A 26,903-nucleotide genomic window follows, 5' to 3' on the forward strand; every position below is an offset into this window, starting at 1 on the left:
TTTCCCTATATTACACTGTTATAAAGCACCATGTGCATGAATGTCACAACTACCATACATGGAGGAACTTCACTTAGAATATAACATATAGAGAATGTAACATCTAGCTTCATCAGGTTGTCAGGCAGGCTTCTAAAGTGTATGCTTACTACACCTTTCACCCAGAAGCACAAAACAAACATCCTCTCATGATGTAGCAACAGCTATAATGCTACTTGGTGCATTTTACAGCAGGCATATGTGACTGATAAAGTCTGAAGGATAAAAATAGCAACAGCTACAGGAATATATGTGACACACAGACCCACACAAACCTGTGTGTTCAGCTCACACACGCGCGCACACATACGTAAATATGCCATCTTGCAGATGTCTTCCTAATTGCAAATATATCTGATTTCCTTCCAAAAACTGCATTATAGGATGCAAGCCAGCTGGGTCATTCAGATCTACTGAGCTGCTGTCAAACTGTCACAAGCCTGCCTACATCTATTATGGGCTTTTCTTACTGAGGCTGCCCAAGATTCACTAGGGCAACCGCATGAATAATGTAAGGCATTTAACTACAATGTTTTAGCCTTGAGAATGCAGTGGCAAAAATCCATATACGCAAACACTATTTTACATCAGAAAATTTTGATATAACTACTCACATCTAAGCTTTACATTTAAACATGTAGTGGGAGCCTTTTTTGCTTTTATCCCACTAAGAGAAAGAGAATCTTTAAGAAGAGAACAGCTGTTTGACTGAACACATAATGCAATTTAAAAGGCATTATAATACATTCTTCAAGCAATAAGGCTTTCTTAAAGCGTTATAGCACTTAAATGTATTCTCCTTTTGTAATGCCTCTGCAAAGCCATTCCTTGTATCTACTGTCCATAGCATAGTAATAACCATTAGTTTACCTGATTTCAAATAATCTCGTGAGATAATCAGAGGATGCTGTAAAATATGGGAAAATATGTTTTTGTCTTTCTTCTTATTTGCCTCTTTGCTATTTCTTCTTCTATTTTAAATTAGAATCTTCAAACATCTGCAGTTATATAACTGTATTAGAAATGGGTGAGGAAAGTGATGCCAGTACTAATATTTCATGTACTTAATCATTTACTATTGTAAATCACTGCTAATTGATAAAAGCACTGCTTTAGACTTGTCCCCCTCCCTCAGTCCCTTAGGTATACTCAAGTTACACTCAGAAACCTAAACTGAACGCTTTATTTCGTGTTGCAGTAGCAATCACTTCAATGCTGACTAATACATGTTATGCCCAATCTGCATGACTGCTGAAACCGAAAGAGTACAAGTTATTTAGGGTGGCTGTGCATTCTCTTTTAAAGAAGACAGTTTTTTGTCTGAAGGGTTCTGGGAGAATTGTTTCTAGTTCAAAAGCATCCTGTGTTTAAAGGGCTATTCAATCCTACTTTGGAAGATAAGGAACCATAACACAAGAAGAACAAGGCCTTCAGGATATCTTTCAACTGTCAGTACCTGAGCAGCAGACCCAAAGGAGGTCACCAGGTTAGATGCTTATGCCAATTCAGTGAAATGTATTTTACTTCTGTATAAAGTTTTGCATTTCTCCCTCCCTCTCTCTGTGAATTTTATAAGAATTTCTACCTTTTATTTTGGTGATGCAGTTTCCCCTTTTTAAAGCAAGTGGCTGGCACATAAGTAGCATGGGATTTTTAAAAATCTAATGCATAGTTAATATAGCCATTTCTGAATGTCTGCCCCACTGTAAACAAGGCATGAAGGCATGAAGCGCTGAGTTTTCCAAGAAGAAAATGTGGAATTTCCTCAACAGATTCTAAAGGTATTGCAGCAGACCACTATCCACTGTGTACTTAAACATCACTGTCTGTTACTCAGTGAACTCCTTGTGATTATCTAGTGGCCACTGGTAAGTTTATGCAAGCCTTTGCAGCAAAGAACTCTTATATTGCCACAAACACAATTCTCTTCAGCAGAGGTGCTTCACACACGCAACAGTATGTCTTTGCTGTGTTACAAACGCACCAAAGGGGCATGCTAGGGTTGAAAAGGGGTGTGTTTGGGTTGAGAAGGGGTGTCACTTCCTGATGCCCCTCAACCCTAGTACGGCCTGAGTCCATACAAAATGGTGGCCACACAGGGCCGCCATTTTGACGACGTGGACACATAGCGTCCGGACGCCGCATGGCAGAAGTGACGCCGCGAGTGCATGACTAGCGCCATTTCGGCGCTTCTTTCTGGCTGCGCCCGGGAACCACACGGTTTGGCCGCTGCGGTTCCCAGACGCAGCAACTGGCGGCGGCAGCAGACCGCTCGTTTTGGGCGGTCTGTAACATGCCAATGTGTGATGAGGTATCAAGTGATCAGTTCAAGCTTGTGTATCAATTCCAGCCTCTGCTTCAAGCATCCTACAAATGTTTCCAGAATAGACTCGTGGAACAACTGACCTCCATAGGGTTGCCATGAGCCAAAGCTGATGCGAGGGCAATAAACAATAATAAAATAAAAGTATTAATTAATTGAAATGTACAAGGCCATCATTTTACCATTTAAAAACAAAAACAAAAGAGCATAGCAAGGTTTGAAGATGTGAGTTTTCGTATGATTTTTTTTATCATTTACCTTAAATGTGGGGCGTTATAAGTAGAGGAATTTATTTTTATGCTTCCATTTGAATGATTCTATCAAGACAGATATCTTTTTTCCCCTCTTTGCTGTTTGACATACAAGTAAAAACCAAAAATCTTTAAACAAAACTAGAAAATGATTCAATTTTCTCAGTGTTTATTTTGGGGGGAGTTCTGGTGAAAAGAGTTGCAAAATGTCAATACCAGTGTAAATCAAATCGCCAGCAGACATGTTCCCCCGTATAACAGAAAAATCAATTACATTATAACAGACACCCTCTTTGCAGTTTTGACAGTTGAGAAAGTAGTATTCAGGAAAATAGGCTTATCATCCAGATGTACCTCCTGCTTGTTCCGCTTTCATTCTAACCACCAAGTTTGTTGTTGTTAAGCCGAATGTTGGTTTGGCCAAGGGAGATGCAAACTCGCTGGATGAGATCTGATGAGGGTGGAAAGGCTTGCTTAGTGGTGGATGGTGGCTTCCTTATCAGTGGGGCAATGGGTCTGAGCTCGTATCTAACCTTTAAAGGGTCTGTCCAAGGTGCTGAACCTTTTGGATTGCTGTTGTTAACTGTGCTGGAGTTGCAGTGCACTCATGGGTCTGGCTCATCAGGCAGCTCCTTGGGTAAGATAGTGAGCAGAAAAGGGAGAATCAAAAAGACAACTGTCATGAGATCCTGACAAGGTAGAAGAGGTTACCAAAGGAGAATTGGATGCACTGCTAATGCCAAATGTAAGGGATTCTCTGCCAGGCTTAGTGCAAATGAGGACACAGGTGAGTTCAGGCTGATCCATTATTTGTTGTACCTAAAACATTCCTCAATCAATGAAAGCATCTCCCCCAGCTGCACACTGTTAAGTATGCATTATTCAATCATCTGTCTACACTGGAGAGCGAATCTGACCAAGGAACCTCAAGGCAAACTTCTACTTGCAGTCCACTTTCAGGCTATCCCCATTTCATGCACAGGACCTCTGCCTATTAGTGTCCCCATGTAATAATAAGTCCAAACTGCACAAGAGACAGCAAGCAATAAAGTTGTGGCCTTTTTCATTCCAATAAGTAGTGTATTGTCTCTTTTCTTTATCAATCCCCCAAGGCCCTGAACTTCATCACTAAGTCAGTGATGGTATTGTTTGTCTAATCTCCACTTCAATCTATAAAGAGAAGTGAGTAAGAAATTATTATTGTTGTTGTTATAGTTAATTGTCATTGTTGTTGGGTGCAAAAAGAGGAATACTCAAAGTGGTTAGCAAAAGCATAAACACAATAACTAGTATTTTAAAATTCAAACACACAGCCATGCTAGCAGTATGCAAAAAGATCATGCAGCACCTTTGAGATCAAATGTGTAGAAGCTGTAGAATCTGAAGAAGTAGACCAAGTCTACAAACCCTCGTGCTACAAGTTCTTTTGAACAGTTAGTCTCAAAAGTGATGCAAGATTCCTTTGTGTAATAATTTTTAAAACGCATTAAACAGGACACACTAACAAAGAACACAAAGGGACCATTCAGACTACACTTTACCCCGGATCAGAAATCGATTATTTCACGTGAAGTTCATACTGGCCCCGAATCTCCCACAAGCTAATCAGAGGCATGCACAAGCGTTTCATGTCAACTGCCCCTTAACGCAGGTCATTTCTAATCGGGGCAAAAGCAGTCTCTTTTGGGGAAAAAACGGGTTCTGCTGAATATGAACTTGCCCTCAGTCATAATCGGATCAAGTTCCGGGGAGGGATTTAGGTCAGAAGGAGGGCAGAGAGCGAGCATTCCCTCCAGTCATCGGGGCGAAGGAGGAGGAGGAGGAGGAGGAAGAGGAGGAAAGAGCCGGAGGAAGGATGCAAAAAAGGGGAATCTGACAGGAGGCAAAGGGTGACAGGTGGCAAAAAGGGGGAATTGGGGTGACTGAAGGGGCTGCAAAGGGCAGTCAGAGGGAGGGCAGAGGGGGAAACTGGAGAAAGTGACGGAGCAGGAGGAGGATGAAGGAGCCGGGGGGAAGAAGGGGGTCATGGAGGGCATTCTATAACGGAGCAGGAGGCGGCGAAGGAAGAGGCAGGAGGAAGGGTCAATTCAGGGCATGTCAGAGGGCCAGAGCAAGTCAAGCCTCTGCTCTCCAGCAGGGACTTTTCCCTTTTTATTTTTATTTTTTTTTTAAATGATACAGTATTTGGCAAAAAAAATGTGCATGGTTTTCACTTCAGGTAAATATATATTAGATAGAACGTGGCTAGCTGCTTGTTCGCTTTCCCTTTCATTTCCTTGCTTCCAGCAAAGGAAATGCTGCAAAGGGTACTTTGCAAGATTTTTTTCCTTTGCGAATGAATGCTACAATGCGATTGTTACGACGTTTCTCTTTCCAATTTGTCAAATTGATACACACATAATGCTTTTGCTACTGTCTCTAAGGAATTCAGGGGTAACCTAGGGAAAGCAAAGAGGAAATGCTGCAAAGGGCACTTTGCAAGACTTTTTTTCCTTTGTGAATGAATGCTACAATGCGAATATTACAACGTTTCTCTTTCCAAATTGGCAAATTGATACACAGAATGCTTTTGCTACTGTCTCTAAGGAATTCAGGGGTAGCCTAGGAAAAGCAAAGAATGCATGGCATTGCATCCTTTTCTGGCATTCCGAGGTGAGGAATTTATTATTATTATTATTATTATTATTACTACTACTACTACATGAAGCATTCTGGGGTGGCAAGGAGGAAAGATGCAGGATGCAGAGATGGAATTAGCTTGCATTTGGGGGTTGAAAACAGGGCCAAGGGCAGATCATAACCTGCACTGACCCAAATACCCACAACACACACACGGGAGGTTTTTAAATTTGACAAAATGTGTGCATTCTGGCACTTGGTTCTTTTAAAAAAAAGGAGGGGGGAAGAACACTTCCAATGGGCCAATGAGTGCTGGAAACGTCACCTATGACGATTGTGGAACTAAATTTGATTGATAGCCAGACGCCTTCATTTTAAACGCGAATTCTCCAAGAGGGCATTCGGGTTAAAATACCCTGACTGGTAGTCAGCACTTGCTTCCAGAGGGATCCGAAGAGGGAGAAACCGAAGCTTCCCAGTTCCTTCCTGCGCAAAAGTGCCAGTGAGAATGGGACCAAAGTCAAGACCAAGTGAATAAATAAAATTAATTAACAGTAAAACTAGAAATGAAATGTGAAAGGCAAATGTCTTAAAGTGTATTCAAAATATACAACTTTTAAATGCACTGTTCTGCTGAAGTTCTTGATTATACATAAAGGAGTAGAAACTTGGAAAACATACCGGTAACTTTGGCTAGTTGATGACAATCACTTGCTGCTATAGAGGCTAATATTAAGACAATAACTTTCTCACACTCAGATTCAGCCTCAGAATGATTTTGTAAACCATTCTAGCCAGGATTTCCAATGAATGATATCTCTCATACAGCCAGGTATATCTTCATAATTTGCTTTATAACGTAGCTACAGCAAAATGCTAGTCTACATACAGGTGCTTTTATGTAATTGTTAGAACTGCTCATCGAGTGGTGCCTGTGGTGCAAAGGCCATCAATACAACTCATAGATGAGACTTCTAGCAATTTGTAATTGCTGGCGGTCAATAAAAATAACAACATACATGCATCCACTCATTGATGGTTTATGCTAGCAGTGTGTTTAAAAAGTGTGATTCATTCATGACTCCAAAACAGAAGAATAACCACTCATAGAAACAGAGGCACAATGATAACAGCAATCTCTTAATAATGAGATATCTGTGAAAATTTCTACCTGTAAAATCATGTTAAGCCTTTTCAAGGTTTAAAAAAAATGACAAAAATACAGGTACTTTATTTAAATATAGAATCATAGAATCATAGAGTTGGAAGAGACCGCATGGGCCATCCAGTCCAACCCCCTGCCATGCAGGAAATCCAAATCAAAGCATCCCCAGCTGTAAGGCAGGAGAGAAAAACTTCCAAGGGTTCAAGGGCAAATGTACCCTTCTTCTGAAAACTGCCATGTGTTTAATTCCCCACCACCCACTAGTACCACGGTCTTCCAAAATTTGGAGAGGAATTTAAAGCAAGAATACTATTAGATACCATGTTATGTTAGGCTATGTTATTTAGGTTCAAAACAAATAACAAGGGAAGCATGTACAGTGGGCCCTCATTATCTGCAGACCTGCTATCAGCGGATTTCAGCATCTGTGGATGGCAAACCCACATTGTCCCCAATGGCAGCACATGTACATGGCCACACCACTATTAGGGACAACCCCTGTTGTTCCTAGTGGCAGCATGTGCACACGGCCGCACCGCTATTAGGAACAATGGGACTTCAGCCCCCCATCCCGTTGTCTCTAATGGTGGTGCGCCACATGCATGCACTGCCATTGGAGACAATGGGACTTCAGCATCTGCAGATTTTAGTATACGCGGGGGGGGGGGGTGCGGAATGGATTCCCCACAGATACCAAGGTCCCAAGTGTATTTTGTTTTAAACTGAAACTGCACTTTCTAGAGGTTTCTGGGAATGTGATTCTCCCTTAAATCAAGGTGTGTACTCCACAGAACGCATATTTAAAGCCCAAAAGAAATGCAGCTCAAAAGTACAGTTCTCACTCAGTATGGGCTACACAAATGACTGGGGGCACATAAAACCCCAAGGCCTCATGATGCACACCACCACTGTAATAAATTCACAGTTAGCAAACAGAAGGAGAAAATATTCCTGACCATATTGCTATAAAACTTTAACTAACCACCTAGTTATTTTAAACATTTCATACTATGTGGTTGTCACAACTGGTAAATGGAAACCTAAACCATGAAACTGAAAATACTGTTTGACAAGGAACTGATTCATTTTTGTGCCAACAGAAGCAATAGATGGGACTCGTCCACACATAGCCTGGTGAGCTGCATGTTTGTGACAGGTTTGACATTTACACCATCCTACCTTTTATGGGGGCTTAGGGAAATTCACAGCAAAACCAAATGGTTTAATTCCTGGCACTGACACTAGGAATGGCAGGATTTGAACATCTCATAAATCATTAGCCATAATAAAATCCCAGGTATTTCTCCATAGTAAGAACATACCCCTGGCCATGGATCAATGTGGATTCAATAGACTTTTGGAAGACACTCAGATTCTAGTTTTGAAAGTCACCAAGAACTTTCACTTCAGGCTGACTCTTCATAAATTGCCACCCATGGTTTATGGTGAGCCATAAAATAGTCATTAGACTGCCACACACAAAGGCTATGTAGCAGTCAAATCAATGATGGAATGTATTGTAAGATTTCAACATGAAGCAGAATTCAAAGGTATTGAACTGAGTTTTAATAAAGTCTTCTTAGAGCTAATACAAACCCTAAACTGTACTTAAACTTATCTATGGTTAAAACAGCTATGAAAATGCACCACCTTCATAAACTACAATTTGTTGCTGGCTTGATTGATAAAATATAGTTGAAACTTACCCGTTTATCTGGATTTGAACAACATGGCAAGCTCTGATCTAAATCTAAAATATAATTAATTAACTCTAAAATTAATCTAGATGAAAGCTACAGTTTTGATGGTGGAAATTCTAGAACAAATGTGATTGAAAATCAGTCAAGACCCTTCATAGTGCCTATTATGCACCTGTAAGATTGACCAGAAAATCATGTTATGCTTATAGAGCTGCATCCTGAGTCTTTCATCCAACAAGATTATTCCACATGGCGAGAAACCTTTAGGGATCAGGCCTACAAAGAATAGCAGTGGAAATGACAGCTACCTGCTCTAAATATCTGACAGGCACTTTCAGGAGAAAGTTGCTTGAATTTGCTCAGAACCTGACACCACACTTATTACAGAGCCTAAAGAAGTGTCTAGTGCACCATCTGTTCAGATCTCTTGGGATCAATTACACTTAATGTAGCCTGAAAATGTGGATAAGACATCTGAATCAGTTAATCTGTCACATGTAAACTTCATCCTTTTCCTTCTTGGCTATGAAGATCTAGCAGAGCAGGATTGATAGGTGGGTTCAGTGGGTGGTAAATGTTTCATTCTGTCAGGAGTTTGTTCTACTGCTTTGATGGAGGCTATGGTATACTCTCTCCTGAAGAGGACCTTCATTGACTCAGAGATGTATGAAAACTGTGGTACTGCACTATTGCAAACATCCCTGGTTGAACAACTTCAGGTATTCTTGGACCCATTTCAGTCTGGTTTCAGATCAGAACATGGTACTGAAACAGTGTGAATTGTTCTAATTGACAACCTACCTTGAGAGAGAAAAAAAGTAGTGGAATGCTACCTGGTTGATTTTCCTGTATCTCTCAGCAGGTTCAAGGCATCAGACCCATGTGTATGGTTCTGTCATGATCATATGATGGCATGCTGATATAACGATGTAGAGTTGCCCCTCCTTTCTCGCAGACTCGAAGTTCATGATCTTGAATATTCATGGAGGGGTGACCTCAGTTATTTTTATGGGGCACCCCCCCCCCCGGCACTGCCTCCCACATCTGCCCAGATGCCATCCAAATTGCATGGCCACCCCTTTGATCAGCCACACATTCACACATGTGATTCTCCACCAGTTCAGGTCATCAGTGTGTGAATGATACATTGGCAAAGCACAAACATATAGGAACCCCCTACATGCCCCCTTCACCCCATGCCTCCTGTTGGACTGACTGGTTTGTGTAAGTTGTCATTACATCCATTTGAGCTACTGCATTATTTCTTTGCTTTGTTACAGCCCCACACGCATGCTGGGTTGTTTATATGAAGGCACAAAGATGCACATTTTCCACCTTAAGACAGACTTCTTTTTGTTCTGGTTCTTAGTCCCAGAGAGCAGCTTTGGTCAAGTTTTCATCTGCTTTCGAGCCATGAGTCATCCAAACACTTCACCTTCAAAACAGCTGGAAGCCGCTTTATTTTGCCCATCTGTTTCACTCCATAATGTCAGCAAATATGTGTCAGCGAATCAGACTTTCCTGGTCAACAATGAACCAAGGGGTTATAGTACTTTCAGAAGATCAAGACTTCAACACTATATTGGTTATTCATATCCTCCCAAGTTCATCACACTTTTAGAAGTGTGTTTTATCTTAGGTACTAATGGCTATCCTCAGCTAATGAGGTACGATGGTTTGAGTGTTAGAATAGGACTCTGAGAGACAGAGGCTGGAATCCTCTCTCAACCATGGAAACCCACTGAGTGCCCTTAGACCAATCGCAATATCTCAGCTCACAGGAAGGAAATAACAAACTTCTGAATAAACCCTATGATAGAGTCACATAAGTTACAGTAGATTTGAAGGCACATAATAACAATTATAAGCATCTCAACATGCTACAGCTACCATATCTGAAAACTGTTTCTGCCAGGAAAGCGCACAGAGCATTGCCTTTCGAATTTAACAACCATTATCTATTCAAAGAACTCCCAGCACCAAAACAAGAGTGACTGGTAATGCTACTGAACTCATGAGCACTCTTGCAAACACGTTCCAAACTTAGGAACTACTTCCATATCAAAAATGGAAACGAGAAATAGAAGATAAATGCAAGGAGAGGACAGAGCCAGAGAAATAATGGAAAGGACAAGCAGTCAAGATGGAACATAGGTAGCATCTAAAATGGAACCTTTTTGTATCTGCAAAACACGACTGGGTGGAAAGTTCCCCCAAAACTTAACTTGTGCCATTATGGGCAAAAGCAACAGTCACCTGCCTCGCCGGGCAGACCGTTTTGCCGCTAGACGCGGCTGGACTACAAGCCCCAGAGTGCTCTGGGGCTTGCCCGGCTCCCTATTGGTGCGCGGGGGCGGAAGGGGCGGCCCTTCCGCTCCGCGATGCTCTGGGAGACGGTTTCATTGGTGTAGGGCTTCCGGTCCTTCAAGGCTGCCCATTGGTGGGCTGGGCCTTGGAGGTGGGGCCCCGCACAGCACACAGGGAGGGAGGGGCCTAGGCCTATATAAGGCCGTGTTGCTGGCCCCTTCCCTCAGTCAGTTGCTTGGCTTCGAGCAGAGTGGAGCCAAGCTGTGGAAGGGAGCAAGTCTTGGTGCTTCTCCCACCCACCCACCGCTGTTGTTAGGTGGTTTTTAGTCACAACTTGGTGGCAGCATAGGCCAGGATCTGCATGTTGTGGTACCAGGGCTATGGAGCTCTGGTTTGGGAGTCAATAGGTACCCAGGGGCGAATAGGGCAGGCGTTTGGCCATTGCGGGGGCCAGAACGCAGGAGCGCCTCCCGGTGACTAGGGGCTTTGTGAATTGGTGAACGCAAGACAAGGTTTGCGGTCAAGATGTGTTCCTTAGCCCCTAGGTCATCCCAAGCACCGGGTGGGTGCCCGGTTTGGATAATCAGACTACATCGGGTGGTTTGATTGCACAGATCCTGACCTTATGCTTTGTGCCAACCCTACCAATTGTTTGCAAATAAAGTTGTGGCCTTACTTCCAACATGTTGTACTGTGGTTATTTGACAGCAACATCTGAGGCAACTTAATATAGTGTGGTATCCACTATGCTTCCCATGCTATCAAATGCTTAATAGCAATGCCCAGTGTTGTAAATGAGCACATTTTGGAATATTTGGGACAAACCTTGTGATCCCAGCCAAATTTATATCAAATGATTTTTACTTTTAAAAAAAGTAAAAAAAAATCAACTATCAGTATGGAGCAGACAAGAAAGCACAGATGAGTTTTATTGTTTCTGTTGAAATTATCAGTCATTTGTACAACTACTATCTTACAATTTCATCTCTAGGGAGTAGCATACTTCAAAATCTCAAGATGTACCTGAAGAGATGTTATTATCACTATAATGGAGCCCTGGTGGCGCAGTGGTTAAATGCCTGTACTGCAGCCATTCACTCAAAACCACAAGGTTGCGAGTTCAAGACCAGCAAAAGGGCCCAAGCTCGACTCAGGCTTGCATCCTTCCGAGGTCGCTAAAATGAGTACCCAGACTGTTGGGGGCAAATTAGCTTACTTGCTAATTAGCTTACTTCCTGTTCACCGCTATGATCTTTGGAATAGCGGTATATAAATAAAACAAATTATTATTATTATTATTATTATAAAACAATTTTCTAGGCAACAGTGTGATATAGTTAAACATGCAGTTATTCAGCCCATGTGCACTGAAAATAAAAATTAAAAATTAAAACACACAGAAGGAAAGAACCGGGATGGCTTTCTGTCTGCAGTGCTACGTTTTGATGTGGGAAACAGATGTTGAGGATTGTCACTCAGCTGAACAGAGTACAGATGTGCCAATCTGCATACCTTGGCTTTATCTGAACACCTTGGGCTCATTGAAGTTCTCCAATTCCCACCTCATTCCAATGACCACTTCATTCCAATTCGGCTGATTGTGAGATCTTTTTGCTTATTTGTTTTCTGCACAGAAATTTGTATATGCTTCTGTGTACATTATCACAACATACATATTTTATTCTTAAAAGGTTAATCATCAAAAGGTCTCCAGCTTCTTCCAATAAGCTTGGTTGTTCACATGCATTTTCAATCTGCAGATTTTGTCTTGAGCAAATCAGAATGCAAACCTGTACATATATGGTTTTCTGACTGCAAAATGGGTTTGGATTGAGGTACTTGATAAAGCTGTATAAGCTTGAGAACCCAACATGTATTTCACCTCAGCCTAGCACATTTTGGGGCATGTCATTATCTCTCAGACTAACTTCTCACTAAAATTTATTGTGAATCTAAGGCTGCAGCCTTATACATACTCATCATTTGAGCTTGTAAGGAAACCACATTGATTATAGTGAGACTTACTTCTGAGTCAACATGCTTAAGACTATGCTGTAAATGAACCAAACTGTGGATCACAGAGGAAAAATAAAATATGCCCAAATAGTAGGGGAAATAAGATTTGATTTGCAAACTCTAAGAAAAACCTAAGCTAAAAAATGTAAGGAAAGCACATTTCTCTTGTAATTGTTTATGGGGCAAGGTGATAACAGGAAACAAAACGCAGGGATAAAACTGACTGAACTTGCATTCTGATATTGTTCCAGGAATGTAAGAGAACCTCCTGAAGTCTATCTTCTTAACTTAAATTAAAAACAAAACACAACTCTGCTATTCCAGAGTAATAACCCAAAATACAAACATGATATCAGCTTCAGCTGATTCGCCAGCTGGGTCCCTACCTAGGCCAGAGGGACCTTGAAACTGTGGTACATGCTCTGGTAACCTCTTGACTGGATTTCTGCAACGCGCTCTACATGGGGCAACCCTTGTACCATACCCGGAAGCTACAATTGGTACAGAATATGGCAGCCAGACTGGTCACTGGTACATCCAGGGCCAGTCATATAACACCTGTACTTAAAGATCTGCATTGGCTGCCCATTTGCTTCCGGGCGCAATACAAGGTGTTGGTTATAACCTATAAAGCCCTACATGGCTTGGGCCCAGGATACCTTGAGGACCGCCTCTCCCCATACAATCCGCCCCGCACACTCAGAACAACTGGGCAGCAGCTATTGAGGATACCTGGGGCAAGACTAGCCTCCACTGCAAGGAGGACATTTACCATCTCGGCCCCAACCCTCTGGAATACGCTGCCCATTGAGCTCCGCTCGGCTACCTCCCTAGCCCAGTTCAGGAAGGACTTAAAAACCTTCCTGTTTAAGTGAGCGTTCCCCGATACAAGCTCTAGTTAGTCCCCCCCCCCCGATAGCCAATGATGAGCTGGCTAGTGTGTGATTTTAATGTATATTTTAATCTGTTTTATTGCTTTTGTATATGGTGTATGTTGTTGTGCTGTGTACCGCCCTGATTGGAAGAAGGGCGGTGTACAAATAAAGCATTTATTTATTATTATTTATTTTGAAGAATTGTAGAATTAGTTGAAAAAAAGTCATATACAGTGGGTCCTTGGTATCTGCTGGGGTTTAGTTCCTGCACTGGCATGGATACAAAAATGGTGTCCTTTATATAAAATGGCAAAATCAAGGTTTGTTTGTGGATTTTAAAAAAAACAAAACACTTTCAAGACATGGATGGTTAAATCTGTGGATGTAGAATCCATAGATACAAGAGCCAACTATATAGAACATATATATATATATATATATATATATATATATATATATATATATATATATGTCAAGGCAACAAATGTACTGTACTGGAAAAGAATGTATCCCTGGGGAGGGGATATGGTGCCACTCCTAACTAGATAAGTAATTCTACCCCTAACTTGCACACTAAAGAAAGTGGATATGTAGCCTTCTCACTTCCTGCCAAACCTCTCTATGTTCCTATTGATTACAGAATTGTCCTGTCAAATACTATATCTACCCTACATTTAATTTGTTGTTGCATATCCTCCTTGGTTGAGAAGCTCTCATTAAGGTATTAGGCTCTGAATGGTACAAAGTAATCTCCTTTCCAGTGCCAGATCCTATTACACCGTGAATCCTGGTGAATCACAGCAGTAGAAATGAAGTCTCCTGTGCTAAATTAGGGATGGGCAATTTATCCAGCACCAAAGGCTAAGTTGGAAGTGGAAATATTGGTATATACATTAAGCAGAGTGCTGCATGCCCTAGTACAGTGATGGCGAACCTATGGCATGAGAAGTGGCACTCAGAGCCCTCTCTGTGAGCACACACGATCACTTCAGCACAGAGTTCACCAGAATTTGTTACTAGAAAGTCAGAGGGACATGGCACTTTGCGATAAATAAGTGGGTTTTGGTTTGCAGTTTGGGCACTCAGTCTCTAAACCATTTGCCATCACTGCCCTAGTACAATATGAGCCTCTAGTATAAAACAGGATGGAAATATGCAGGATGCTCTGATAAGGTTAAGAAACAAAATTTATTGCTGCAAGAAATCCATCCAAAATAGGAAAGTAAACAGTCAAAAGAAAATGACCTATGCTTCAGTAGAGGAGTCTCTAGTGCTGACTCTCATGTGTGCATTTATGAGTCAGCCTGAGGCTGAGAAGTCTCATGGATGCTTCCTTCTGAGACAAAGGGTTGTAAAAACACAAATCCTAACTTTTGAAGAGAAACGGATGGGAGAAAATTCCTTCTGCAGGTAGGAGCTAGAAAAAATGTGAATTATATAGAGAGAATACATGCACTTGAGAGTTTATCCTGGATTACCAAAGAAACAAGTTTTGATGCTTATTCACTTCCAACACGAAGTACATCATAAGCCACACAAAATTTGCATTTTAAGTGCATATGATTAATGTATTACAGACAGCATTTTCATTGAATCTGTTAAAAGTTCAAATGTGTAGACAGATTGCTCCTATCCTATCAAATTTTTATCATGTACCTTGCTTTGATAATTTTAAATGAAACTATGATAGCTTCATTGAAAAAAAACAACCTCATTTCCTGTAGCAATATTATAGAATATTAAAAATCTTGGAGGAAAACCAATTATCTGCCTTATTTCTTCCCAAATAGTTAGATAGTTGAACCTGAGCCTTGTGTTCGGGGGAATAAGAGCATACCTCAAGCACTAAATTGCTTTGGGAGTCCGGTATTGTTGTCCACAGGGACAAAGCAATTCTATGGAAGTGGCAGCTCCTTTGAAGATTTCTAGTGTGACACGAGACACTTTCAGAGGGACAGAGGGACACTTTACCATTAAGCAACAACACCTGACATTGCTAGTTTTCCTCTTTTTGCCATAGCTTTTACATTACAAGCAGGGCCAGCCTTGCATTTATTAACCTGAAAGCCACTCAGGGAACCCTTCCTGAAGAACAAATAAATAAGCAGTGAAGGAAAGAAAGGCAGTGCGATCCTCCATAAAGGCTTAGGCAAGAGACAAAAGGCTATCTAAGAAAGAAACAACTTTGAAGGGGAAGACGAAGATGAAGACGGAGATCTTTATTTACCTACCACCAACATCTTTTATGCCAATACCAGTATTCACAGTTTCAGAGTTTCAACCATGACCTAACAAAAAATACCACTCTATCAGAATTCCTTGTTCTCTGTGGACAGCAATCCAGCTGCCCAACTCTGCAGGAGCTAAGCCTCACAGAGCATCATGACTAATTGATCTATGAGTTAGGAAGTCCTCGGACTGAGCCACACAAATTTACTAGTTAACTCAAGAAACACAAATCTCTTTCTTCCTTTCCCACAACCTGACTTGCATTTCAGGGTTGTTGTAAAGATTCCAACAACGCTGTATGCATCGTACTCTGAAGCAGCACTAGTAAATGATAAACAGTAGCCCCTTGGTATCCACTGGGGTTTAGTTTCAGGACCTCCCATGGATACCAAAATCTGTGGATGCACAAGTCCCATTAAATACAATGAGATACTAAAATGTGTCCCTTATATAAAATTGCAAAATCAAAGGTTGCTTTTCAGAATGTATTTCATAAAAAAATACCTTCAAGCTGTGGATGTTTGAATCCATAGGGAAAGAATCTGTGGATACAGAGGGCCAACTATAGTACTCTTTAGAACTATTTAGTACTATTTACATATTTAGAACATGTTTCAGAAAGCATCAATATTTGATTCTTAAAGGAGAAAAACAAAAGGATAGTGATTTCATCAGAGTCCTCCCATATGCTCCACTGTTCTCATCATCAACCTCTGCATACATGGGTTGAGGAAAATAGGTTTCCTGCATTCAACATCAATATTCTAACCACTGAGCACACATGGCCTCTCTTCTTTATACTGATAATCATTTTAACAAGTTAAACTACTGATATCTAGATAAGAGAGATGAGGCATGCCTGAGAAGTGGAAGATTGTTTCTGTCCTTGACTTGGCTGTCAGCAGATAAGCAAAATGAGCTGTTAGTGGTATTTATTTAGTCAGAAAATGTCATTCCCCTACCTGCCAAGGGCAAAGAGAGACTTTGCATTTCCATCTTCTTAATGAACATCCACCAATCCTATTTTGTTATACTTTCCTAATAGCTTTCTTAGGATGACTCTAAATCTAATTTAAGAGCTGCAGAAAGGCAATGTCAGTGAGTAAACATTAGACAAAATTAAATACTTGAAGTGAAGGATAACAATTCCTTCATTTCAAAAGGATATTCTAATTCTAATCTATTCTGCAATCTGAATTGCTCCCATCACAATATTTGGGAAGAAATATAAATTTAGTTCCATTAGATACAGAAAATCCTTTCATCCAGCAGATAAGTATTTTTTTTTCCTCCCTCTGTACATCTTGTTTTATGCTTTTTATGTACAAGACTTTAGTCCAACTGCTGGCAATTTCCCAGTTTTATCTGCTGTAGAATGAAATATAATTGATGTCTTATCAGTGTTGTCCCCATAACCAGCATTTTTCATCTTAATCATCACCTGGTTTGTGAATATTTGGATTTTCCTGCAACAGTCATGTGAATGGAATGAACAATGTTTCTCAACAGTTAGAGATTAATATTTGAAATATCTTATAATATAAAAGGAGCATTTGCCCTTCTTTTATCCTTCCATATTATGAGCATGCCTTGTGCTCTTCTTCCACAGCAAGTGCTTTGTGCTTGTTCCTCCTATGATTACAGTTCCATATCTTTCTGTGTTGCACAGATGGCAAGAGAAGAGGCATCATAGTGCAGTGGTTTGAGTATTGGACTATAACTCCGGAGGCCAGGGTATGAATCTTTCGCTAAGCCATGGAAACCTACTGGGTGATCTTGGACAAGCTACACTCTTAGCCTCAGGGGAAGGTGATGTCAATGAAACTGCTTGAAGGGGCAGAACAGCAGCAACAACAGGTGATAGGAGGGTCTCCAAAACACTGGAGAAATATGCATTAAAACAAGAGCAAAAGATATTAAAGCACTGTATCATTCCAACAGGTCAAGATTATATGTTTTTTCCCAAAGCTTCTGCAGCAGTATCCAAAAGGCCATGAATGGCAGAAGGGGGGGGGATGCTTATTTCACTATAAGAAAACATAAAAGTCACAATTTTGTTTTAGGAGCCCTCTTCTGTGTCCGATCAGTCATGACAACACACTGTGCAAGGACATGGGGAAGGGACTTCTCCGCTGTGGCACCCTAAAAAGTACTTGTGCCAATGCTGCTGCTGCTGCTGTCCAGGTGCCAGCTAAAAACATGGTTGTTTAGGAAAGCTTTTAGGGGCTCACTGATTTTACAAAACCCTTCCACACACGTGGTGTCAATTCATTTTAAACTATCTAACCCTTTCAGTCGGTCTTTTAATTGGTGAATTATATATATATATATATATATATATATATATATATATTAAAGCTTTTCAAAATCATTTCAATTATTTTAGACCATTTTCAATTTTGTTAGGCGGGTTTTAATGTACACCGCCCTTCTTTCCCAGGAAGCTTAAGTTTTAAATGTTGAGAAACAAAAGGAGGAGAAATAAGGAGATTCATCCTCTAAAGTCAGGGGTACACATTTAAAAAATGTAGAGAACACAGCAAACAAATATCATATGGAACTACATTGTGTGCAGTTATCATTCTTAATGTTCATAATAGCCCTGTAAGATTTTACTTCTTTATTTTGAACAATGAATGGTCATTCCCATTTTAGCATATGATTAACTGAGAAAAGGAAAACCTGACTGTTCATGGGCACCTCCATAATACTTTACAGCATTCTTTTATTTGGTTTAATTTGGCTCACCATTCTTCATAACCGAAACATTCAATGAAGCTCAAAATATGTCATTATATGACTGTTTTTTCTGCTATACGTTCATGAGCTTTCAGTACTACCGCAGCACTATAAATATAATGATAACTGCATGCAGTATGACAAGACATAGTTAAACAATTAGAAAACGTACCTGTGTAACTAGTGGCTCCAATAATCTTTCCACAGTAAGAGTTCTGATTTCCAAACTTTTGGGGTCCCATTTTAAAATGATTGGTGAAGTTGCAGAAGTCATGCTCCCTAAAAGAAAGACAACCAGTTGTTTATGGTTCTGACATATACCGACTCACATGTAAATATAGCCATACCTTGAGACTGGGTTACATTTCATTATTAAGCAGCATTTTCACTAGTAATATGGAAATCACTTGAGTCTCCCTTATCTGAAATGCTTGGGACCAGAAGTGTTTTGGATTTCAGAATTTTTCAGATTTTGGAATAGTTGCATATACATAATGAGATTTCTTGGAGATGAGACCCAAGTTGAACATGAAATTCATTTATGTTTTGTATGTACCTTACACACATATCCTGAAGTTCATTTAATACATAATACTTTAAATAATTTTGTATATGAAACAAAATTTGTATACACTGAACTATCAGAAAGCAAAGATGTCACTGTCTCAACCACTCACTTGGACAATTTTGGATTTTGGAGTATTTCAGATTTCAGAATTCCAGGTAAGCGATACTCAATTTGTAATTTTAGACATAGTGCTCAATAGCAGCCAAAATGCACAAAAGGTGAGTCTGTATTATACTTGTTTGTTTCCACAGAATACAAATAGTGGGTTTTGTCCCCCAAGAGAAATCTGAACAATTTTTTACACTTCTTTAAGATGCTGACCATCTCTCTCTTCTCCCCTGCACCACAAAAACTTGTGAGACACTACGCAATCAAGCCAGTTTCATTATGAGCAACATGACACACAACATAAATATTTTGTTGCATGCTATCTATGGAAATATTATTCAGGTGGCATATTTAAAATGGTGCAATTTTATTCTAGCTTATTGCCAGAGGACATTAAAGTTCAACATTTGGGGTAGAGATAGGACTCAAGGATTGCCCACCCAACAACAGTGCTTCAATTAACATTTAAAGTACATTTGTTTATTTTCATTGTTTAAAAGTTGTACAAAAAATGCTAAGAAACAAGGCAAGTTGGTTTGCTTATGCCTCCTTAAAGAAGTCCACTTTACACTTCAAGAATGACTGAGATAAAGAACTAAAGGAAATAAAGTGGCCTAGCAAAATATGGATGATCCCAACTTAGACACAGTTTTTAAACTGATGTTCCATTGAGACACAGCTGTGTAGACAATTTCACAGAAATATGACACCGGCAGCTATGTACCTCTACTTGAACTATCTTGGCATAAACCAGGAGCCTCTCAAAAGGGGAATCTAATTTGCCAACAGATGCTTTCAAACTTCATGACCTCTTCAGCTTAGTAGTCATCTACCCAATAAAGAGACTATCAAGGGACTTAGTAATTATAGCGCAACCCAATTTCTTGCAAGTCAGGCAGTGCTGCAATCTATTCTTAACCAAGAAAAAAGAAATGAGAGATTCCCTCCCTCATTCAACTAAAGAACTGAATTAATATAATGTGATTTGTTTTATCATGTAAAAATGATATTAGGAAAGAAGAAAAATAAAAAACCCACACAGAACAAGAATACAAGTACAATTGTTTCCTTGGGGGCGGGGGATACATGTTGGTGAATACATTGCAATTTAAGACCCACAGATAAAGAAAGACAAAGAAGCCAAGGCCACAGTCCATTGATAAAGCACCACAATTCCTCATTCAACTCATTCTTGAAACCTGGCATAGCATATTTGTTAACTAGCCACAAATATTTTATATAAAATATTATGGGTTTCTTTTCTTGTGCAAATTGAGTAAGTGTTTCCAAAAGCAAAGGAAAATGCTACGGGACTCAAGGCTACAGGCCCATATTTGAATAACAGCAAATACTTTGGCTGCAAACATAGCCATTGAGCTGGAAAAGCTGAAAAACTGTCCTGAACCGCTTCTCAGAAAATGAGAAATATTAATCATAATGTATAAGCAAATGATCCAAAGTGAAAACTGACTTTTAAAAAAACAAAAGGTCTTCTTTCCAATTTTCAGATCCTGATTGCTCCATGAGGTTAATTTAGAATAGGAAAACTGGTGAAATTTAAATTGTCTGGCATTATTTGTCAACATTTTCTGATGACAAGAAGTCAAGAGAGGGATTAAATGCTCTCCCCATGGCTATCCACTTGGAAAAGGGTAGCAGAGTAGGGGGAAAAAAACATCCCACCTATTAGCACAACTTAACAAACAGGCCTGGTAATATAAACTGGGATCAGAAAAGACACATTCACTTTGACTAAAGGGATAAGCATTCTCTCCCTGCCACAGTATCTCAAATACATGAGAAAGGTTTGTTTCTAAAAACAGCAGTCACTACACTGTGTTCAGATGAAGGTTAAGTTGAGGTCTCAAACTGAAAATGTGGTAAATTCTAAGTAAAGAGAACAATTCAGAGAAGAATGAAAAGCTTGTGAATTGAAACACTATTCATCTAAAGGCAAGTGACCGAGCATGCCAACAGAAAGATGGTTGTATTGTGCTTTTAGAGTGTTATGCATTACTTTGGGTATCATACTGGGAGAAAGAAGGAATGTGAAATAAATAAATAAATAAATAAATAAATAAATAAAGCTAAGCATAAAAGACACTGAAATCTGTAACATTTTAAAGAAAAACTATACATGTGAGACAAAATTCTGTGAATGATCCCCGTTGAGTGGATTGAGCTCTATTTCATGCAATACCCATTCTGAAATTCTGGAGGCAAGTTATGGGAAATCCTAACGTTTCCATTCCTTGTTTTGAGACTGAACTTCTTTAACCCCCCCTGTGGATATTAGTTTTCTTTGTTTAATGTCATCATTAAGTCTGCTTTAGCATTTTTCCTTTCTGATTCTCTTTAGTAATTGTTTTTAAGCCTTTGAAGTTTTCTGCTAGAGTACAGTTGGCTCTTGGAAATCATGGGGGACCGTTCTGGACCCCAGTCCAGCAAGATCCAAACTGCACATATCAAGCCCCAAACACTTGAATGGGGGCACATGTGGGGTGTATGCCACTGGTGCACGCTCTATTGACATTAATGCAGTCACCCCTCTGTGGATTTTCAGGTCCATGGATCTCAAGTCTTGGACCAGGAGGGGTAACTGTAGTATCACCTGCATATTTTAGATTGTTGATTTTTCCTTCATCCAGTCTTCACTCTGCTTCTTCTGTGTCTAAACCAGCTCTGCAAATATAGTTTTTCTGCATACAACTTGAATTGATAGTGTGATAGTATGCAACCTTGTCTGATCGCCTTTCCAGCTGGAACCATTCTGCCCTCCATATTCTGTTCTGATGGAGCCTCCTGTCCAGAATATAGGTTATGCATCAGGACAATCAAGTGTAATGGTACACCCATTTCTTTCTGATCACTCATAGTTTTTCATAAGTCTAAAAAGGTGGGGTTTGGGTAATGAGGGAGTTGAGTTGGTTGAGTTTTTTTGTAGCAGAAGCATAATCATCAACTTTCAGCAGTATGGCATGAGGGCGAACAGGGACAGCAGGGGAACAACATAGTCTTGGGGTGCTGAAAAAGCTCATAGAAAAGATGTTGCTCATCAATCTCTAAGAGCAAGTGTCTAACAAGAAGTGAAAAACATCTCTGAACAACTAATGCCTTTCAATATCTGATGTCATATTGTGTATGGAAATGCACTAAATTCAATGGCGGGGGTGGGGGGAGAGAAAAGAAAAATGAGAATGAAGACATAATGGATGCTAAGGGAGAAAACCAAAGGCTAAAAAGAATAACAGCAAAGTAAAAACGGAGGGAGAGGTTTGGAGAAAAAAAGACAGAAACATCAAGGAAGATATCAAAAACACCTTTGGTTAGGAGCACCTGTCCATTATTTCACTGACAGGCCGCTCAGCCCCCCAGGAGATCTTGCTAATATAACACAAGATGACAAGAGGAGGCCTGAACAATCTTTCAGCCACAGATGGAAATTGAGACAAGTGAGAGAGATGGCTCAGAGAGATCTTTTGTATCACTGAACTACATGTTATTGTTGTACTTTATCATGTACATTTACAGCTTTTCTTGCATTTTAAACCATTTCTATGAGCTTTATACAAGAAGAAAAAGAGCTTTGCCATCTCCCTTACCTTCGCACATGCACATGAAAAGACTGAGAAACTGCTGCATGCTGGGGATAGAGAGAGTATTCAAAGATTTTGAAATCCATGGCAAGAAAGGGTGTTTTAACACAATGTGGACACTCATTGGCAACAACAGCAGCAGCAACAAAACTGTCCTTCAATGGGAGCTAAAAGGTCAGCATGCTTTCTGTTGTCTGCTTCCGTATGTGTTGGCAAGAAAAAAAGGGAACTGCACAAAAAGGAGCCATTTGGCAAAACAGTATCTAGTGGAAAGTATGTTTTCTGTTCCTAAAATGTCTTTATATGAACAACAATGTTTTTCTCATTGTCACCAAAAAGTACCAAAAATACCCCCCAAAATCATCAAAAAGTAGACAAAATGAAGAAACTCTAAGAGTTTTGAGTAAGAGTAAGAGGGGAGTTGTTGCTATGTGCCTTCCAACTTGCTAGGACACTTGCTATGTATCACTTCCAACTTATGGCAACCCTACAGCAAACCTATCATGGGGTTCTCTTCACAAGATTTGTTCAGAGAGGGTTTGCCTTTGCCTTCCTCTGAGGCTGAGAGAGTATGACTTGCCCAAGGTCACCAGTGGGTTTCCATAGCTGAATGGGGATCCAACCAGTCTCTAAAGTTTTGGTCCAACACTCAAATCACTAAAGCAGAGTAGGGATCAATAAATACCCTAGATAATTAATTTTTTGCTTATTTCTTTCTAAAACGGGGGCATGAAATGAAACAAAATAAACAAAGATTTATATTCTCAGCTTATGGGGGGATGTTTACTCTCTCTCACCCACATTCTTCAGATAGCTTGAAGCCCAAGGGTATGTGCGTGTATCAGGAATGGACTACTTTAGTGGGTCTGGCTGGCAGCCAATTTTCTGCCTCAGGACCAATTTGGGGACACATGACTTAACATAGAGTTGGAAGGAGCCCTATGGACCATCTAGTGCAACCCCCCACTCAATTCAGGATCTCCAGTAGCTGTCCAGTCTCTTCCTGAAGATGTCCAGAGATGGAGACCCCACCACCTCTCCATGCAATTGGTTCCATTGCCAAACTACACTGTCAAGAAATTCCTTCTAAATTTAAAAATAAAAACTGCACAAATAATAAAAATTGCAAGTGGCTGGAAATCTGCTTCCAGCTTAATTGTTTTGGATTTGAATGGGGGGAGGGGAGGGGGTTTGAAGAATTGGTTAGGTCTTGGATGTTTTGTTTTCATTTTTCAAAATCACCACTGGTAGAAACTTCCAAGAGCATCAGATGGTATTTTTATTTTAAAAGGGGAAAAAAAAAGAAAAGAATGGTAGGGTATAATGGTTTGAGCATTGGACTATGATACTGGAGAGCAAGGTTCAAATCCCTGCTTGGCAATGGAAAGCCATGGGTGGCCTTAGGCAAGTCACTCTCTTGATGTAGTCCTCCAGTCTGCTTCTTCCTAAATTCTAAACTTAACTGTCTCCTAATAACCTGCTACGGTCTCCTGTTATTGTTTTGGTCTTTCTCTAAACCTTAGGCGGGGTACAGACCGCCGCTTTGCAGTGGTCTGGCGCCGCCGCCAGAAGGTCCGCGGGGGAGCCGGAGCCTTCAGACGGCCCGACTCCCGCGCGGACCGAAAAAAGAAGCTCCAAAATGGAGCTTCTTTTTGCGTCGCGTTTGCGACGTAGCGAGGCGCCAGGGGCGCGCTCGCTACGTCAGCAGCGGCGCGACGCGTCTGGATGCTGTGCGTCCGATACGTAAAGATGGCGGCGCCCATGTAGAAAGGGCGCCGCCATCTTGTACGTATTGACTACGTATTAGGGTTAGGGGGGTGCGGAAGCACCGCCCCTTCCTAACCCTAATACGTATTCAATACGTATTTTTGGCGGTTTGTAACCCGCCATAGATTCCCTAGCTTTCATCCTTTGTTATGATCAAGCCTTTGGAGAAAGGCCCGTTTTGTAGCAGCCTGCCTTGTCTATAGAGAGCCAGAGAGAGAGAAAAAGAGAGAGAGAGAGAGAGAGGTGTAGTGGTCTAAGTGTTTCACTATGTCTCTGTGAAACTGGGTTCAAATTGCTACTCAGACATAGAAACTCACTAGATCACCTTGGGAAAGTCACATTCATTCAACCCCAGAGGAAGACAAAGCCAAAACCCACTCTGAACAAATCTTCCCATGAAAGACCAAGATTCATCTTAGGGTCGCCTTAAGTCAGAAACAACTTGAAGGCACACAACAACAGAACCTCAAAAATGTGGGAAGGCTTACAAAATAGCATCCCCCCCCCCCCCAATATTAGTGCTACAAACAAACCACAGCATTCAGTCACCTCAAAAATGCCCACATACATTTCAAATACTTTCAACTGGCTGCTTATGCCACTTCCCACACACTCTTGTCAACCCTTACCAAGTCTGCTGATGATATAAACTGTGATTAGTAGCTAAGACACTGGAAGATAGGGAAAGAATTCCAAATGACCTAGTTAAACTGAAACTAATGGGCTGAAACTAATAGAAGAATCTTGCTATGAAAACCCCATGATAGGTTGCCTTGGGGTCACCATAAACTGGAAATAACTTGAAGACACACAACGATAAACAACAACTGAGTGCACAGGTATAGGACGGGGGAATACTTGGTTTTAGCAATAGTACATGTGAAAAGAACCTTGGGATTGTTGATCATAAATTGAACACGATCCACTACTCTGATATTGCAGAAAAGGCAGGAAATAATATTTTAGTCTGCATCAACAGTATCATAGGAAGGGTTGTTGTTATTGTTGTTTGCTTTGTTTTATTTATTTATTTTCATCACTGAAAGAAGGAATTTTTTGTCAGTGTGCAATAGAGAGACCAAAGACATGAAGAATAGGTAAATTTCTCCTTCCAAAGTCTGATTGTAATCCCTCCTAGATTAATGAGTGCCACCACTATGATACATATTTCTGAGCAGGCAAATATAACATGCCAGGTAGAATCAGAGAATAGAATCATAGAGTTGGAAAACACCATCAAAGCATCCCTGAAAGATGGCCATCCAGCCTCTCTGAAAAAACCTCCAAAGAAGGAGACTCTACACTTTCTGAGAGAGTCTGTTATACTGTCAAACAGCTCTTAGTGCCAGGAAGGTCTTTCTAATGTTGAGGTGGAATCTCTTTTCCTGTAGTTTGCATCCACTGCTCCATGTTCTAGTCTCTGGAGCAGCAGAAAACAAGTTTGCTCCACCCTCAATATGATATACCTTCAAATATTTAAACAGGGCTATTGTATCACCTTTTAACCTTTTCTGCTCCAGGCTAAACATACCCAACATCCTAAGTCGATCCTCACAGGGCATGGTTTCCAGACCCTTCATCGCCCCCTGGTGGCGCAGTGGTTAAATGCCTGTACTGCAGCCATTCACTCAAAACCACAAGGTTGCGAGTTCAAGACCAGCAAAAGGGCCCAAGCTCGACTCAGGCTTGCATCCTTCCGAGGTCGCTAAAATGAGTACCCAGACTGTTGGGGGCAAATTAGCTTACTTGCTAATTAACTTACTTGCTGTTCACTGTACACTGTATATAAATAAAACAAATTATTATTATTATTATTATCATTTTAGTTGCCCTCCTTTGGACACGCTCAATGTCCTTTTTGAATTGTGGTGCCCAGAACTGGACACAATATTCCAAGTGAGGCCTGATCAGAACAGAATAGAGTGGCACTATTACTTCTCACGATCTAGACATTAAACTTATATTGATGCAGCCTAGAATCGCATTGGCTTTTTTAACTGCTGCATCACACTGTTGACTCATAATCTTTTTGGAAAGGTTGTATATAAATAAAATTATTATTATTATTATTATTATTATTATTATTATTATTATTTTCAACTTGTGGTCTACTAGAACTCCTAGATCCCTTTCACACATACCGGGAGCCTTGTTAAGCCGGGTTTTAAGACATCCTATACCTGTGCATTTCATTTTTTCCCCTCCCTAAGTGCAGTATATTATATTTCTATGTGGTGAAATTCATTTTACTAGTTTTGGCCCTGCTTTCTAATCTATTAAGGTCATTTTGAATTTTGATCCTCCTCTCTTGAGGTATTAGTTACTCCTCCTAATTTGGTGTCATCTGCAAATTTGATAAGCATGCCCTCTATTCTTTCATCCAAGTCATTGATAAAGATGTTGAATAGCACTGGGCCCAGGACAGAACCCTGTGGCACTGCATTGGTCACTTCTCTCAAGGATGAAGAGGAGCCATTGCTGAGCACCCTTTGGGTTCGGCAGTTCAACCCATTAAAAATCCACCAAACGGTTGCATTGTCTAGCCCACATTTTAACTAGTTTGTTTGTCACAATACCATGGGGGTCTTCAGTGAAAGCTTT

At 40.4% G+C, this 26,903-nt stretch overlaps 1 protein-coding gene across 3 annotated transcripts in view; it reads right to left on the reverse strand.

The window, feature by feature from the left end:
* CTNNA2 (catenin alpha 2) overlaps positions 1 to 26,903 on the reverse strand; it is a 637,223-nt gene that overhangs the window by 515,988 nt on the left and 94,332 nt on the right. For all 3 annotated transcript variants that reach the window (XM_042467966.1, XM_042467967.1, XM_042467968.1), the window contains one exon: positions 18,436 to 18,542. In XM_042467966.1, coding sequence (XP_042323900.1) covers positions 18,436 to 18,537 — 102 coding nt within the window. In that variant the 5' untranslated portion in view covers positions 18,538 to 18,542. Of the gene's footprint in view, positions 1 to 18,435; positions 18,543 to 26,903 lie in introns of those variants that run through there.

This window comes from Sceloporus undulatus, chromosome 5 (genome assembly GCF_019175285.1).
Source record: "Sceloporus undulatus isolate JIND9_A2432 ecotype Alabama chromosome 5, SceUnd_v1.1, whole genome shotgun sequence".
Taxonomy (NCBI): domain Eukaryota; kingdom Metazoa; phylum Chordata; class Lepidosauria; order Squamata; family Phrynosomatidae; genus Sceloporus; species Sceloporus undulatus.